This window comes from Apis cerana, linkage group LG14, assembly GCF_029169275.1.
Source record: "Apis cerana isolate GH-2021 linkage group LG14, AcerK_1.0, whole genome shotgun sequence".
NCBI lineage: Eukaryota > Metazoa > Arthropoda > Insecta > Hymenoptera > Apidae > Apis > Apis cerana.
Genome location: NC_083865.1, coordinates 8,491,731 through 8,509,548, shown reverse-complemented (window position 1 = coordinate 8,509,548; position 17,818 = coordinate 8,491,731). Strand labels below are relative to the sequence as shown.

Genomic DNA, 17,818 nt, shown 5'->3' with positions numbered 1-17,818 from the left:
ATAAACCAATAAAATTGCATCCATCTTACGAAACTACCGAAACTCGAATATGAATCAAAAAATACAGTAAACCCTCGTATTCTCTACAAATTTATTCGTAGCAAAGGATACTCACGATGAGATGAAAAAGGAATCTGATATCAATGATGATCTGCGTATCAAGGGTTAAACATAAACCAATAAAATTGCATTTACCTTACGAAACTACCCTCGAATATAAATCAAAAAATGTAAACTGTAAACCCTCATATTCTCCACAGATTTACTCGTACCAGAGGATACTCACGATAAGATGAAAAAGGAATCTGGTATCAATGATGATCTGCGTATCAAGGGTTAAATATGAACCAATTAAAAGCAAAATAAAATTGCATCCATCCCACGAAACTACCCTCGAATACGAACCGAAAAATACAGTAAACCCTCATATTCTGTAGAAATTTATTCGTAGCAAAGGATACTCACGATAAGATGAAAAAGGAGCACTGGTAGCGAAGACAGCATGGTCTCCACAGTCCTCCCCCGTGGCCTCCACCGGTGCGCCACTGGGCGTGCCATCAGGGGCGCGTCCACGGAAACGTTTGGAAGGCATGGATTGGTCGAGGATGGCTGAGAAACAGGTACGAAAGTTGCTCGAACACGTTTTGCTCGGTGTCGAGCAGGGAGCAGGCAGACTGGTGGTCGCGAAGCCGCGCGGATTCCCCACCATCGGTTTCACCTTTGGGAAGGCCAGAATGGGAGTGGCCAAACGTTAGTTACCCCGGTGACGAGTAGTTGTCGAGACTAGTCAGGATCAGGGAACCGATCTGTCGAGGTCCAGCATATACTTATCGTTCAGGAATTATCACCTTTGTGTTTCTTCGAGGAGACAGGTGTCTAGATGCAAGGAGAGAACGGGGGATAGGGGAAAGAAGAGCTGGATCGTGAGCAGATCGATCCTTGATCGACGTGGCGGAACCGGATACGTATGTGCCTTAGGCTACGTACGCGTGCAAGGGAAGGAAATAAGGAAAAGGGAAGAAAAAAGAGATAAGAAAGGAAGGGAAGAAGGGAAGAAAGGATCGGGGGAGAGCGACATCACGATCGTACAAGAGTACATATATTGAGATGAGCTGTGTCGTTGAGATATGTTCGGTAAGGACTCGGTTCGGAGACAGTGATATATTCTGTATCGTGACATAAGCTGATTTTTTGGTGGAGGAGACAGAAACGGTGTGAGAGGAGCGTTTTGTGGCGTTTTTATTTTGTGAAAGAAAAACTGGTGGTGGCGCGAACGCGCTGAAATGACGGTGACCACTAACTTCTCGATGATGCGACCTTGCTTCACTGGATACCCCTTTCAAGGTAAGAGGAAAGATGTGCGAGGAAGATTCGAGGGGAAGAAAATTTATGTCAATATTTATGTTATGGTCGATTCGGTTAATTTAGAAGTAATAGAAATTAAGAGATAATGATAATTTGCGAAGAAATTGTCTGAAGGGATCTTAGATAAGATTCGAGAAAGTAAGAAGAGAAAAAGAAAAGCGAGACAAAATGGTAAATTGCATCGGTATTGTGCAACAGTCAGCGAAGATCCATTGACAATTGAAACTTTACAAACGATCCTGATGGCGGAGAAAATCTCTCTCAGATTCGGTTAACTCGGATGCTGGGATGCTCCGTGAGATTTTAAACGTGGCATTGATATATAACCTTACCTGGACCAAAAAGACCGGAACATTATCATTAATGGTCGTCATAAATAACGAAATATATTTTTTTCGAACACATTCCTTGCCGTCGCTCTTCACTCTTCTGCTTTTCGCATGTTTCACCATTTTTTTCTCTCATGCAAAAAAAATTCTCGTCTTCTCAAGCAATATTCTTTCCTTAACAATATTCTCTCAACGATATCATCACGCTTCGAAATATGCTTATTTTTCAATATTTATTTAAGAAACGGAAAGACTGCTTTTAATAAAAACAACAATAACAATAATAATAATAATAACAACAACAATAACAATAACAATAAAATTTGTTTAAAAATTTCGTTAGAAGGTAGTTTTTATTTCAACGTCGATTATAAATCTTCCCATGCTTATGCGAGAGTAATGCGACAGTATGAGATAATTAGAAAGTCGCTCAAGATTCCTAGGAGATTTCTTCCTAGAGATCTACCAGTTTAGAGAAATCGGAAAATGGACCGTGTAATTGTCAAACTTGTCCCAGTATTATTGACTTTCGTGCTCGGAAAATCGTCGACGTCAAGGATTTCACAAATTGTCTCCCTCGAAACTTTCAAAGATCATAGATCTTTCCTCCCTCGCACGCAACAACCTCGTCAATTTTCAATACCTTTCCTCTTACGTTCTTACTCGACTATTCTTACGTTCTTACGTTCTTCGATCAATCACGAGAATCAAGAAAATCGTGATTAGAGATAACGATTCGAACGAATTTGCAATTTAAAACCATCGTTTCTATTATTAACGTTTATTAATTTGTTAACGTTATATTTCATAAAAAAGACGAGAAAAAAAGAAAGAAAGAAAAAGATCAAATGCGAATGAAGAAGTTTTTGCATTCTTGTTTGTTGTTTTCCTGGATAGTAGATCATTTATCACTGTCCAACATTACGCACGGTGTTTAATTGCATGCAACACGATTAGTCACCAAATCGCGGCACGTATGCAAAATGGTGGCGTTTAACAGTGGCGCGGAACGTGTAATTAAATATTCCTGGAAGATTGATAATGTTGCGGATGCGTTTTCGCAATTACCGACCACGTCCCGAAGTTATCGTTAATTATTTTTATAGAATGTTGAAATGTTGCAGCCGTGAGAAGCAATTAGCAATAACATTTGTTTCTCGGAAGTTGTGCTTCCTTTATTGAAAATTAATCTCACGCATACCTCGAACGCTAATGTCAAAGTTAAGCCGAGAATATTTCCATCCATTTCTTCGATTCCATTCCCATTCCCCTTCGAGAGAAGATTTGTTCCCTTCTCACGCGAAAAAATAAATAATAATAAAGGAAATTTGTAATTTCGATTTCGATATTACAAAAAAGTAATACAAACGACTGGAAGGTTTAAATATCATTAAAAATTGGAATTCGAACTTGAGATTGCCAGGAATGAGAATTTAAGAAAACGCTTCGAGTTAAAAAAACTTCATCTTGAAAAAATTTTATCTGAAAAAAAAAACGATCCTTTTTTCTGAAATGCAATCACGATCTATAATCTATAATCTTTATCATTTAATAAGATTGATTCAATTGGCGAAACGATCAGTCACATTTTTTTCAATTTGACTTCTGGACTCACTCTTTCCCTCTACATTTTTTTTCGGTTATCGGGCGCGTTGCATAGCGAGTTATGCAATCAATTGTGCGCAATCAAAACTGTCGTTCCGCTTTTTTCCACTCGCTCGCGATCATTTTTCTTCGCCTGGCTTCGTTACGCGAATATATTCGGCTTCGAGTTGGTTCGCTTCTTCTTTCGTCTCGAGCAGTAAAACGGGAGAAAAGGATATCGTGGGAAACTGGGAATAGATATTTTAAAAGAGTAACGTTGTTAAACGGTTTTTAAATTTTTTAAAAGATTTTTCCGGTTGGAAGGATTAGAGGTGCGGTTTCTCGCCGCCATCCTCTCGAAAAACTCGCCAATTTTTAACGCCGTGGAAATAATCGAAAGCGAGAAAAATCGAGGACCTTTGTTTACTCGCAAATGGGTTTCGCTTGTAATTGACTCTCTTTCTACTCCCTCTTTTTTTTTTTTTCAATTCCAATCTTTCAAACGATTTTTACTACGATTTTTACTACGATTCGATACCAGTTAATTAGGAAGTCGATCGATCTTCTTTCTTTTTGCTTTCTCTCCAATCATCTTTCGTTAAGAAATAAATTGGTTAAAAATTAGAAGGATATCGAGATATGAAAAATTCTCCTGTGTACAAGAGAGGAATAAAAATCGTGTGGTCGCCAACGTGAGCCACATCATCGTTGGAAAAATAACGTGGAATTACGTTCAAAGTCCGCTCGAGCGTGTGAAGATTTTTTTTCTTTTTTTTTTTTTTTTTCAATTTTCAACTTCCCACTCGAGATAATTACGAAGCGAGTGGATCTCGGAATATTAAGCTACCGGGAGACAATAAAAATAATTCGTTTTTGTAGAACGATGTCTCGCATCGACGATCAGTGTGTGCGTTGCGTTGGCCAGCCTCTCGTTTTTCCTCTCGTTACTGTGTCACACAAAACTGTGACTCACATTCGTGCCAAGCAGCATACCTCTTGCTGCCTCGATTCGTGTTACCGTAATATTTAGATGAAATCTTATTTATACTTTAGAAACAAAGCCTCTGTTACATTCGAATTAACACGCGCGTTTTTTAATTGTCGATTCAAGGCTCCGGGGGATAGAGAAACATTTTTTTTTCTTTTCTTTTCTTTTCCTTTTTTTTTTCCTCTTCTTCTTTTTGCACCAGATCTCGTATATCGCGAAGCATTGAATTTAATCGGGTGAAGGATGAACCTCGATTTCGAAATCTTTCGAATCTGTACAACGTTCAACGATTAAAGATTCGAATTAAAAAGTCGAATTAAAAAATTTAGATCGGTCGATCGAATTGCGATTCTTGCTAAAGAAATTTGAGATCTTTGGATTCTCTCTTCTATCATTCGATTTATTGGATAAACATCCTATCCATTTCCATCGTCCACGACGAAACATCTAGAATAGAAATGTGAAATTTTGAAATTTATTCACGGAATAATCGCGTTTCGCGTTTCAATTTCATCCCAGCCTTCCATTCGTCACTTTTACCCGTGCGTTCCGATCATCTCATCTCAGGAGAATAAATTATTCTTCCGAGTTATAGGCGCGAGTAGAAAAGTAAAGAGAAATCGCGAGGCAAACAGTTGTTTTCGATCACGATCGCGGCACGTAGATTACGTAATGAATCACACAAATTACACGCTATCAGTGTTGCTGCTACACCCTTCGCTGTCAACCCTTGGCACAGTCCTTGGCTTTATCGCTGATATTTGCCCGCGCCAGCCCACTGTAACTCCTTCTTCGTCTTCGGCTTCCTCTCTTTTTCTTTTTCTTTTTTCCCTCCTTCGCCTCATTCTTCCGCCCTGCCTCGATTCACAGGAAGTACACAGGAGATACGAGTCGATAGATCCGAGTTTCTCTTCGAGCAACCTCTTTTTATTCTGAAACCAGTTCCCTCCAAGTGCTCCATCTTCCAACCGATCCTTCGTTGGAAATTTAGAAAAGACGACGAGAGATAGATAAAGAGAGAGAGAGAAAGAAAGAAAGATCTTTCGACGGAAATCGAGATCGAATGAAAATAAAAATGGAAACGCGTTTCGATATTAGAATGTTAAATCTTGAGAAGAGGGAGAGAAAGAGAGAAATGTTTAACTTGACACGTTCTTTGTCGCAGATTTGGGATCGATACCAGGTCAAGGACGCGTCAATCAACTCGGTGGTGTCTTTATAAATGGAAGACCATTGCCTAATCATATTCGTCTAAAAATCGTGGAGATGGCAGCTGCTGGTGTTAGACCTTGCGTTATCTCGAGGTAGAATTAACACAGGATTCACACAGAATTACCACAACGAACGAAATCCAAATGAAACAGAGATATCCATGGACTTTTAATATCAGATTTTTCTCACTTCTCACATCCCGAACACCGTTTCTTCCTTCTATCAAATATTATTGTCATATTTTTTTAATCTCGTGTCTCGTTGTTTCGAACAGACAGCTAAGGGTGTCTCACGGATGCGTGTCGAAGATTTTGAATCGGTACCAAGAGACGGGGAGCATCAGGCCGGGTGTGATCGGCGGCAGCAAGCCCAGAGTCGCCACGCCCGAAGTGGAGGCACGGATCGAGGAGTACAAACGGGACAATCCGGGGATATTCTCGTGGGAGATTCGAGACAGGCTGATCAAAGAGGGAATCTGCGACAGAACGAGCGCGCCAAGCGTCTCGGCGATCTCCAGGCTTCTCAGGGGTCGCGATCCTGAGGACGAGGCGAAACTTGGCGACGGTAAGTTTGTGGCCTTTTAACTAGGCGCAACTTCGTCATTTCTCCCATCCCCATCATCGATCGATGAAATCCATCCGTTCCAAAATGTGCAAAATCCATTCTTTTCGTACGATTTCTCTGGTTTTGCGGAAATAATATCTCTTGGACGACCGAGATAGGGAGAAGAGACGCGCGTTATTAATATTTCTTTTTGTCGATCGTTTTGACAAAATATTTTTTCGATCGTGAGGGCTTCTTTCGAGGAAGCGCACCCTTTTTATCCGGCCTGACCAAGATTGATGATCCAGATGAATCAGTGAATTAGCCTCTCGCAAATATTCAGCGTAACAGCGCCACCGTGCGAAATTAGATTATAACAACACCGGCTCGTAATTTGGTCCTCGAGGCCCTCGTTATACGTGGTCCCTCGAAATTGAATCGGGCGGACCCTTTTTGCATTCCTTAATTTTCTCCCCGAATAACAGGGACATTTATATTTTTCGCGTTTATCCAAGATTGAAAGTGCCTGCAAGTGCGGCCATCTCGAATACTTCGTAAAATATTAACTCAACTAACTTTTACGATCTTTTAAAAGGAATCGTGGTATCTTTTATTTACGTTCATCTTCTTTTTCCTCGTTTTTCAATCATCCGAACAATTTCGAAGCGGTCTAACTTTCCAAATGGATTGCTTTATTCCTTCTCTTTTTTTCAATTTCCTTCTTACTTCCTCTTACATCGTTTATATATACAAATTTGGAAACGGCTTGAAATTTTTCATAAATTTATATATACCTTCCAAACTTTAAGACTCGTCATCACTTTTCATCTACATTTTCTTCTTCCAATCTCCACTTTACCTCTATACTTTAGCATCGTATAAAAAAAAAAAAAAAATTCGAATCACAATCGCTTCGTTAACTTTCCACAATAATAATGCATACTTTCCTTATTTCATCGCACGCTACGAAGGACGAAATTTATTCCTCTCTCCCTCCCTCCCTTCCTCTCTCCTCCTTTTTTTTAATTCCCTCATCCACCTTGTTTTATCACAGATACACACACATGCACGAGAATTCGAAAACCCTGGAGGAAACGCCCAGTAGCGGAGAGGCAATTTGTCGAGCAAGTGGAACGCGATCCTTTCGAGGCGAGCACTCGCGTGCGTGCGTGCAACATTATCGCTCGTGTATCGGCTTATAAAATTTTCACGCCACTGTTTCGCGAAAAATTCGCCATTTTCTGTCCCTCGAAGGGGGGCAGAAAGGGGGGCGAGGAAGGAAGGAAGGAAGGAAGGGAGGGAAACGCGTGTGTCCGCGATAAAAGCGACCATTAAGGTAACAGCTTCCTGCGCAACGTAATATTCCAACCGGAGGGAAAATTACCAACGCAGGCAATTACCAAGGAGATCAAAAGTGGAGCTTAGCGAAGTAGTTCGCAGGTAATTCGCGCTCCGCTCTCCAACTTTCCTCCAGGGCTCTTTAATCATCAGCGGAAGACACTGGAGGAAAAAATAAAAATAGAAATAAAAATAAAAAGTATTTTCGAGCTCCTTGGTCACAACGTGAAACCGTTTTTCTCTCTTTTACTCTTGTTTCTCGATCGCGTGCACGTTCTCAATTTGTTTGGGATAAAATTATAATAAGAGTTGTACTTTTTCCAGAATTCACTTAACAATTCTAATTTTTTCGATACAATTTTAATTTCAATATATCTAGGGATATTGTTGTATTCGTAGATTTTTGCGATCGTTGAAGGTTGCTTTATGTTTATTAGGTTGCGAGCGATTTAAGTTCGAAAAATGAAGTGAAATTTATTCTCGTCGTGTTTGATAGCTACTAATTTTTGCGCTCGTTTTGGAATTGACTCTCCAAAGATAATCCACGAATACATCAACGTCTTATACGATTATTACGAGTTACGATTGCGAAGGTCTTTTACTGTTCCAAGTTATTAGTAGTGCGAGTGGTCTTTTTATAGGGTGAAGGCTTTCGTGAGCGATTGTATATGCTGTGAATCTGTAAACGAGTTACTAGTTTCAATTTTAGTTTCGTTGGATTACACATCGACAGCGCGAAGAATCGCGTTCTTTCGTGTTTAGCCTCGTATCACAATTTACGTTACAACAAACTAACGTCAATTTTTAAATCAATTTTTAGAATCAAAAAGTTTTCCCTGCCCCAAAGTATATATCGTGATAATACTTTCTTCCATTTTACGATCTGTGATATTTCCATTTCAGGATCGATTCGAAATTACGACCTTCGTTTCCTCGATTTCGCTCTACGATTCGAAAATGTTCAAAAAATAAGATTATTCGTTTCCAAGAGTCTTCTTCGATCCATAAAGCGACAAATTGCGACACGCGTTAGACCAAGAATCGAGACTCTCTTCTCGAGTAAAAAAACCTTGAAAAGGAGGATCATAACGACGACTTACTTCCGCGATCATAAAGAAACATTCTTCTTCAATCTGTTTCAATGATAAAAAGTAAAAGAAAATAGGCATGAGTGGCTTAAAACTCGAAAGAAAGAACCGCAGAGCGACCAGTTATTTTCCTGATTGTTGATTGGAAACTTCTCCAATCTTCATCTCAAGCATAAAGAGAAAAAGAAAACAGGTGTGAATTACTTAAAACTCAGAAAAAAAAAAGAAAGTTACTTCCATTTAAACAGAACTCTTCTTAAAGCATAAAAAGAAAAAAAAATAAAAAGGAAAAGAACGGATGTAAATGGTTCAAAATTCATTTATAATATGAAAAAAAAAAAAAAATTAAAAAGAAAGGATTACTTCCATTTAGAAACACTCTTCTTCAATCGACTCAATAGTTAAGCGTAAAGAGAAAAAGAAAACAGGTATAAGTAGTTCAAAATTCGTTTGTAATACAATAACATGAAGAACAAATGTAAATTATTTAAAACGCAAAAAAAAAAAAAAAAAAGTAAATCGAAGATAAAAATTACTTCCATTTACATAGAAACACTCTTCTTCAATCGACAAGTTAAGCATAAAGAGGAAAAGAAAACAGGCATAAGTAGTATAAAATTTATAACATTTATAACATTTAATAATACTATAATAATATTATAATAATACAATAATAACATAGATAACAAATGTAAATTAGAACTCAAAAAAAAAAAAAGTAAAAAGAAAAGATTACTTCCATTTACGTAGAAACACTCTTCTTCAACAGTTAAGCGTAAAGAGAAAAAGAAAACAGGCGTAAGTAGTTACAAAATACATTTGTAATACAACAAAACGGAGAACAGATGTAAATTATTTAAAACTGAAAAAAAAAAAAGTAAATCGACGATAAAAATTACTTCCATTCACGTAGAAACACTCTTCTTCAATCGACAAGTTAAGGGTAAAGAGGGAAAGAAAACAGGTGTAAGTAGTCGAAAATTCGTTGGTTGTAACACGACGAAGATCTCGAAGCATCCAAGGATGAAACACGAGGAAAGATAGAATCGACACGCCCCATCACCTGGTCCAGACCACCTAGGGGATCTGCGCGCCTTCTTCCTCTCTCTCTCTCTCTCTCTCTCCACCGAGAGAAACGAATGAATGAATAAATTAAACGTGGTTGGCGCGTTTAATCAGCTCCCCGTTTCTCGATCTTTGAAATTACCGGTTAACGTTTTCGCCGACGCGTAGCAGCCGGTAGCAGCCGCGCTTCTCTGTAATTTCCACGCCGCCCGGTACATGCCCACGTGCACGTACCGAAAGGTTTCGAATAGGCGGTGGTGAAGGAATCGGGTGAACGCGCTCCGTTCCTTCGATCCTTGGGCTTTTTTTCGGTTCACCTTGTAAGGTGAAGTTGAACGGTGCAACGGCGGGCCGACCGATCGTTCGAGCTCATTCAGATTTTTACTTTCAGCCAGATCGGGATTGGAAGAGGAGAGAGGGTTTGAGATGGGGGGAGATGGATATAGGTACGTCGGGGCGGGAGATTGGAGATTAATTCGGAACAAATTAACGATTTCCTTTTTTTTATTTTTGGCGGATGAGGATGGAACGTTCGGCGGGGAAGAAAATGGGAAATTTGGAGGTTTTGGGGATGGAGATTTGGTGAGAGATGTTTGGAAAGAAGGAATGGAAATTTGATTTTTCAATAATTGTGAACGACGATTGGTTCGATTTGAAATTATATACTTTCGTTCTGCAATTTTTCGATAAAGCGTAAAGAGGAGGGGGAGAGAGAGAAAAATTTCTCACGAATCGAGGGGTTGTTTCGACTTTAGTTGGCGATAAGACAAATGAAAGTTTTTTTACTACCGACGCAACGGTGGTCCATCGGTGGGGGTCATTCGAAAATGCATGCCGGCGAAGATGAAAGAGCAAAACGAGAAGAAACTGCTCGTAGATTTGTAAGTCGATCAGGCCGATGGTCGGGTGCCCTTTCAAAACAAAAAGAGGAGGGCAAAAACAACGTGTTACCACGGAGAGGGTGAGAAGCCTAAAAAGGCGCCGACCATTGAACGCTTGTACTTGTCAAACTGCTGTGAAAATACCGTTTCTTCGTTTTCTTTTTAATCTTTAACCGATACGAAACGGACATTAACGAGATTAACATTTCCCATAAACAGATCAGAAAAATTACCCAGTCGAATCTACAAATTTCCACTTCTCTATACAGATATTCGCTTTCGTTTGAACTGATATTTTCAAAAAAAGAAGAAAAAAAAATTACGCGTCTCCATGAAGAATCCTATCTTTCGTATCTCGGATCGTGTTCGGATGGATCGTTTTCCGTTATAAAAGAGAAAATAGCGGGTGTCGCGCGCTCGATCGAATTTTTCTGGTCCACGAAAGAGGAGAGAAAGGCTTGGGACGGCTACCTGGCAATTTTTCCCTTGGGGGTAATGCGAGGGTTCGAAAGTTTGGTAATTACTAGCCGCCAGTGGCCGCTTAGTCCCATGAAAGATGTAATTTCTGTCGTGATTTTGCAAATTCGCCACGTTCGATTTCTACTCTTAAATGAAACGAACAGCCTACTCGGTGAGCGTCTTCTTCAAAGAATTCCGCTCATACGGAATCCTCTTTCTCCGCTTTTCTTTTCCTTTTTCTTCCATATATTTCCAACTCCCGTCTTCCAACTTGCAAAACCCATCAACGTCTAAATTTCAAACGTTCCTTTCCCCATTGCCTCCACCTTCGAATCGCTTAATCTCATCCCTCCCTCTTTCTTACATTTTTTCTTCTTCCTTCCCTGCTTTCATCTCCATCTCGCGTCACAATTTCAACCGAGTATTCGGCCGAATATCCCTAATAATCCAACCAATTTCTCAAGAAGTAAAAAGAGCAAAAGAGTGGAAGAGAGGAATAAAAAGGAGGAAGGACGAGGTGGGAGAAACGAGGCGACGCTCGAGAGGGGAAAAGGGGAGGAAACGGTCCGTCCGGGAATAGAGTCCGTGTCGAATGGGCATGAGCACGGGGCGTCCCGGCGTCAGGCGTCGTCGGCCGATTAGTCGCGGCCCGTGTAAACCAAGTCGACAATTTCAAGACGCTCTCTCGCCGGAAGAAACGGCCACGTTCCTTTCCTTTTTTCCCCTTTTTTTTTTCACAACCGTGTCGTCCGCGTCTCTCTGTGTCTTTCGCGGCCCCGCGATGATGAATCTACGATAATCTAAAAATGCGACCGACGGGCACCGTCGTTTCTCTTTTCTTTTTCTTTCTTTCTCTCTTTGTCTCCGTCTTCGTCGAGAACAAAGCAAGTTTTCTCTTCTCGAACGATTTTTGGAATATTTCTCGAATTATTCTTTATCCGGGACGAGAGAGAAGAGAATAAGTAATAAGTCTGAATATTTTTTGAAAAAGAAAGAGAAAAAGAAAGGGTTTTCGAATGAATTTGATTTTTGAAAGCAAAAGTGGGAGGACAATTGAAAGAGAGGAAATTTTGACGAGGAAAGATTTAGATTTTAATTTACTGGATTATTGGTGGAGAAGGAGGGAGAAGTAAAGAAATAATTTTAACGGAAAGAGAAGGTAGCGAAGAAAAAAGAAATTAATAGAACTTACGGTGAAAGTAAAGCAGTCTGGTAAAAGAAGGGGAGGAGGAAGAAAAGAAAGAATATGGAAGAATAAATAGACGGTTAAACAAGAAAAGGTACGGAAATTCATTAATATTGAAACGGTACGTGTTGAAATGGCGGAGAAGGTCGGGCCGTTTGGCGTACACTCGAGGCAAAACTCGTATCCTTATTATCAGTGCTCGTTCGACGATCGAAGGGAAAGGATCTTGGAACGTGTTTTTCTACTGTCATCAGTCATCAGTCATCACTCGTCACTTTTCTTGCTCGGTTGCTCGGGTGTCCTTGCGGTAAATCATACTTCTTGCAGCCGCTCGTGCCTCGCGGTCTATTTAATCCCTCGATCGCCGTTAATAATAATTCCACTCTCGAAGCATCTTTGTCTCTATCTCTACGTCGCTATCGATAGCGATAGGTTTTTCCGCTCACCTTGAACAAACCTCGAATCGAATTTCTCGAAAGATTATCGATCGTATCGTGTCTGTTGGCGTCTCGTCTTTTCCAAACTGTTTCAAAGAAATATAAAAGAAAACGAATTTCATCGTATAAATAACTAAAATAATAAAATGGGAATGCATCCTCCGCTATAAATTGTGATAAGAAATGTTCGAAGAATGGTTGGATCGTAAAATACAAGGAAATAAAATATGGTAGAGGGATATAACGTGAAACAAGTCGATCGTGAAATCGAGTGTGAAACAAGCAGGAGAATGGGAATTGGAGTGCGGTTCCTTTTGAACTCTCGCACGGCAAAACAAACCATAAACCAGGACGTGCATTCACCTGCGGAGACGTGGTTGAGCAGGTGACACGTGCATGGGGGAATTAATAATTATTAGACGGGACTCCGTCATTTGCCTTCGCCTTATTCTCATACTTGCACTTATTCCTCTTTTTTCCTGCCTTTTACCCAGTTTCGTTTCACGTTTCGTGGCCCGAGCAGGACATTTTACGACGAAAATTACCTTGTACTACTACTACGCTGGATCACCGTTTAATATACCTACTGGTATAATACACGGCTCTCTAATTATCCCTTACCCCTCAAAGGAAATCAATTACATCTTAAGCGGAGTTTACGGTGCATAATTTCTACCTAATTTATTGCCTATCATTTTTATTTTTGTACCCTCCCACGTGAGTTATTGGAACGTTCCGATTACCGCGGAGTAGTAATTTTTTATTCCTCCTTCTCTCTTCCTCTTCTTTTTTTCCTCCTCCCGTACAACGATTAAAAACAAAAGGAAAAAAGAAAAAGAAGAAGAAGAAGAAGGTGAAATTATCGTTCGCGTTTTAAAATAACGAAAATTTTGGGAAAAATCGTGTAAACAATCGCGTCGCTTTTTCAATTTTTCGATCGAACAAATTCTTTCCGTTAACAACCAACGACGAAACGTACGTTCTTGGCCACTTGCAGGCAAAACAAGTTCCGGATCCGATTGCGACAGCGAGCCCGGGATCCCGTTGAAGAGGAAGCAGCGTAGAAGCAGAACCACGTTCACCGCCCACCAACTGGACGAGTTGGAACGCGCTTTCGAGAGGACCCAATACCCGGACATCTACACGAGAGAGGAGTTGGCGCAGAGGACGAAATTAACCGAGGCGAGGATCCAAGTGTGGTTCAGCAATAGAAGAGCGAGGCTGAGAAAGCAGTTGTCTTCGACCACTTCCGGTGGTTACGTCAGCTCTGTCGCGTATCCCGCAGCTTCCTACGTCCTCCACCCCCCCGCCGCTCCCCATCCACACGCAGCAACCGCCGTTCCACCGAGTCATCCGCATCCTCATCCCCATGGACAGAGTCTGCCCGATACCACCTTCTCCTCCAGTCAAGGTAAGCAGGATTAATGTAACGTTTAATCTTTCCATTCGTTTCATTCCGCTTCTTTTTTTTTCTTCTTCTTATTTTATTTTATTGTCCAGCTAATGCTTGCCTCTCCATCGAGAAGATCGAGAAGCGAGTTTATCTTGCGGGAAAAAAAGGAAAAAAAATGTTAAAAATTGCCACGTAACGCTTTACCTAATGACGTACTTATGTAATTTTATACGCGATGTAGTTGGATTCATTAGGAATCTAATGACGCCACAGATGTTGTTGGTGTACGAAAGAGAGAAAGAGAGAGAGAAAAAGAGAACATCAGAATCGTTTGCCGAGGTTTCGGTGCGTGTTTCTAATTAAGAACGCACGAGTTTTTTCTCTCTTTACGATGTATAATTTCTATCTGCCCGTCTCATCCCCTACCTTTCTCGATCATACGGAAACTCGTGTAACTTAAATCGCTCCTCTCGTTCCACTCTCGATCGAGTCAAAATCGATCTTCGTCTTCTTCTACCAGTTCCAGAATTGTACTCCTCGCACCACGGCGCGATGTCCCACCAGCTGACGCCAGATTCGACCCGGCTCCCTTCATCCGTCGGCTCGACGCCGACTTACGGCCTTGCGGCATCGGTAACCTACCCAAGCTCGCTCCTGCCGGCCACGTCGTCCACCAGCACCACCCACATGAACCACCAAGTGTCAGCAGCCGCTGCGGTGTCCTCGTCCACCTATCAACAGGCCAGCGCCCATCAACTTCCGCCAACCCCGAACTCCCTGGTCACGATGATGGGCCCGAATTCCGGCAATTCGAACCCTGCCTCCGACCAACTCACCTCCACGGATCTGCCGATCAACAACTCCGTGTCCCCCGTGTCCCAACAACAGCAGCAGCAACAGCAACAAACTGGACAACAACAAGGGGGCAGCTCGTCCCCCTCGTGGAATCTCCCCATTTCCGGGAGCGGAAGGGTTGGGCTTCCGAGTCCCCCGCCGGCTCTTCAACAACCTCACGCGCACACCGCGCATCCCCATCAAGCTTTCGCGACCCATTACGGAGCGCAAGGCTTCCAACAACCACCCAGACCTGCCCCCCATCAACCTTTCTACAGTTGGTACTGAGATGAGTGTAAAATATGTTCAAAAACTTATCACGATACGAACGAGAGTATACCGGGATAGTGTTTTACAGTTGTGTTTAAAAATATTTAAATCATAAGCATAAATGGAAGCATAATAGAAGGAAGGGAGAAGTTCTTTTTCGCTGTAAATAATAGGCATTATTCAATTGTTTAATTTTAGTAGCGGAATTGAAACGGAGAAAGATGAAAGGAAACGTATAACTCTTTGATGATCGATCAAAGAATTCACGGAATTGTTAAATAATTTACGCAAATATTTTGAAGTTTTAATTATACGATAAAGGGAAAAAGATAAAATAATTGATTATAGATAAAATAATTACATAAAAATAGGAAATTTGAATTAAAGAATTACGGAATTGTTAAACAATTTACGCAAATATTTTGAAGTGTTTTAATTATACGATAAAGGGAAAAAGATAAAATAATTGATTATAGATAAAATAATTACATAAAAATAGGAAATTTGAATTAAAGAATTACGGAATTGTTAAATAATTTACGCAAATATTTTGAAGTTTTAATTATACGATAAAGGGAAAAAGATAAAATAATTGATTATAGATAAAATAATTACATAAAAATAGGAAATTTGAATTAAAAAATTACGGAATTGTTAAATAATTTACGCAAATATTTTGAAGTTTTAATTATACGATAAAGGGAAAAAGATAAAATAATTGATTATAGATAAAATAATTACATAAAAATAGGAAATTTGAATTAAAGAATTATGGAATTGTTAAATAATTTACGCAAATATTTTGAAGTTTTAATTATACGATAAAGGGAAAAAGATAAAATAATTGATTATAGATAAAATAATTACATAAAAATAGGAAATTTGAATTAAAAAATTACGGAATTGTTAAATAATTTACGCAAATATTTTGAAGTTTTAATTATACGATAAAGGGAAAAAGATAAAATAATTGATTATAGATAAAATAATTACATAAAAATAGGAAATTTGAATTAAAGAATTACGGAATTGTTAAACAATTTGCGCAAATATTTTGAAGTATTTTAATTATACGATAAAGGGAAAAAGATAAAATAATTGATTATAGATAAAATAATTACATAAAAATAGGAAATTTGAATTACGGAATTGTTAAATAATTTACGCAAATATTTTGAAGTTTTAATTATACGATAAAGGGAAAAAGATAAAATAATTGATTATAGATAAAATAATTACATAAAAATAGGAAATTTGAATTAAAGAATTACGGAATTGTTAAATAATTTACGCAAATATTTTGAAGTTTTAATTATACGATAAAGGGAAAAAGATAAAATAATTGATTATAGATAAAATAATTATATAATTATATAAAAATAGAAAATTTAAATGAAGAATTTGCACAAATATTTTGAAGTATTTTAATTATACGATAAAGGGAAAAAGATAAAATAATTACATAAAAATAGGAAATTTGAATGAATGAATTATGGAATTACAAAAAAATTTGCATAAATATTTTGAACTATTTTAATTATACGATAAAGGGAAAAAGATAAAATAATTGATTATAGATAAAATAATTACATAAAAATAGAAAATTTGAATGAAATTAGACCCAGATTTCTTTGATGAAATAATTTATTGTTTACTGATTTGAGAACAAATAAATCCAACTTATTTATTTCTTCCCCTTATTTTTACTTCTTTTTAAAAAAAAACGAAACTAATAGATTGCTAACAGACATTGAAAGACAATTTGCGGGCGACTGTCTCGTAAAATTGACAACTTCTCTTGTAATTGTTATATCTTGCCTATTTGTATAAAAATAAACCTAATGTAGTTAGTTTATCGTCGGTTTTCGGGTTATCGTTTTAAGAGTCAATTATCATTTTACCCTAATGCGTATACAGTTCAACCAAAAATTGTATCTAATAATAATGTGGTAGTTCCTAGCCTGCGATTACTACGAATTTTACTGGAAGAATTTTTTTTTTCTCGCCCGAGAAAAAGCAAGAAACTAATTAAATTGTTCATTGTTCAATAATTTTGTTCTTTTAACATGAATGAATGCTAAGATGTGAATGAGGATAGAAGACTGATTGTTGTGAATGATATTTGCGACAGGAAGAAAATTATCATTTAAATTTTTACCAAGTATTGTTGTAAAGTATTACTAAATCATATGTACAATGTATTATTAAACAGTATATGATATTTTGAAGAGAAAAATAACTAAATAAATAATCTGTAGAAGATATAAACTATGCTAATGAATAAATAAATGAATAAATTTAATATTTTATATGTAAAAGATGATAGATACAAAAGAGGCAAATAGTAAGAACGAAAATAGGGTAAAAATGAAGAAATTAGCGCCATCTCCAGAGTGCTGCGGATGAAACAAATATTGACAAAGAGAGTGAACGGTGGGAAAAGGATAGAGATAAAGAGGAATTGATCGTCAGTGCCACCTATTAGATATCAAAGATATCATTCTTTTTTAAAAACAGAGTAAGAATTAAAAATCAGTACCATCTCTTGAATATTTCTGAAAAGATTTAATATCGTATAAAATAGCAAAATGTGAATACAGACAAAAAATTTAGAAGATAAGATAAGAATGAGTATCGATGAAGATAAAATTTTATGAATTCGACGTCATTTCAAGAATTTTCTCAAAATCAACAATAAAAAATATAAATAAATATTGAAAATGTAAATAAACAAATCTTTGTTTGTAAACGAATATGAATTTTAAGATAGGAGTCTATCTTAAATTTTTAGAAATTTTTAGAAATTCTAGAAATTTGACGTTATTTCTAAGAATTTCAAAAATTCT

At 38.2% G+C, this 17,818-nt stretch overlaps 1 protein-coding gene across 1 annotated transcript; it reads left to right on the top strand.

The window, feature by feature from the left end:
- Positions 1-570: 570 nt before the first annotated feature.
- Positions 571-17,274, top strand: LOC107998653 (protein gooseberry-like). The gene is made up of 5 exons (XM_062084563.1): positions 571-1,344; positions 5,432-5,570; positions 5,753-6,042; positions 13,473-13,886; positions 14,389-17,274. The coding sequence occupies exons 1-5, from the start codon at positions 1,284-1,286 to the stop codon at positions 14,988-14,990; spliced, it is 1,506 nt and encodes a 501-aa protein (XP_061940547.1). The 5' UTR covers positions 571-1,283; the 3' UTR covers positions 14,991-17,274.
- Positions 17,275-17,818: the final 544 nt, after the last annotated feature.

Excerpts from the sequence above, each read along its gene's own strand:
- LOC107998653 (XM_062084563.1), top strand. The coding sequence starts at position 1,284 with ATGACGGTGACCACTAACTTCTCGATGATGCGACCTTGCTTCACTGGA. Across the intron at positions 5,571-5,752 it reads AGACCTTGCGTTATCTCGAG|ACAGCTAAGGGTGTCTCACG; the intron begins GTAGAATTAACA and ends TGTTTCGAACAG. Across the intron at positions 6,043-13,472 it reads CGAGGCGAAACTTGGCGACG|GCAAAACAAGTTCCGGATCC; the intron begins GTAAGTTTGTGG and ends GGCCACTTGCAG.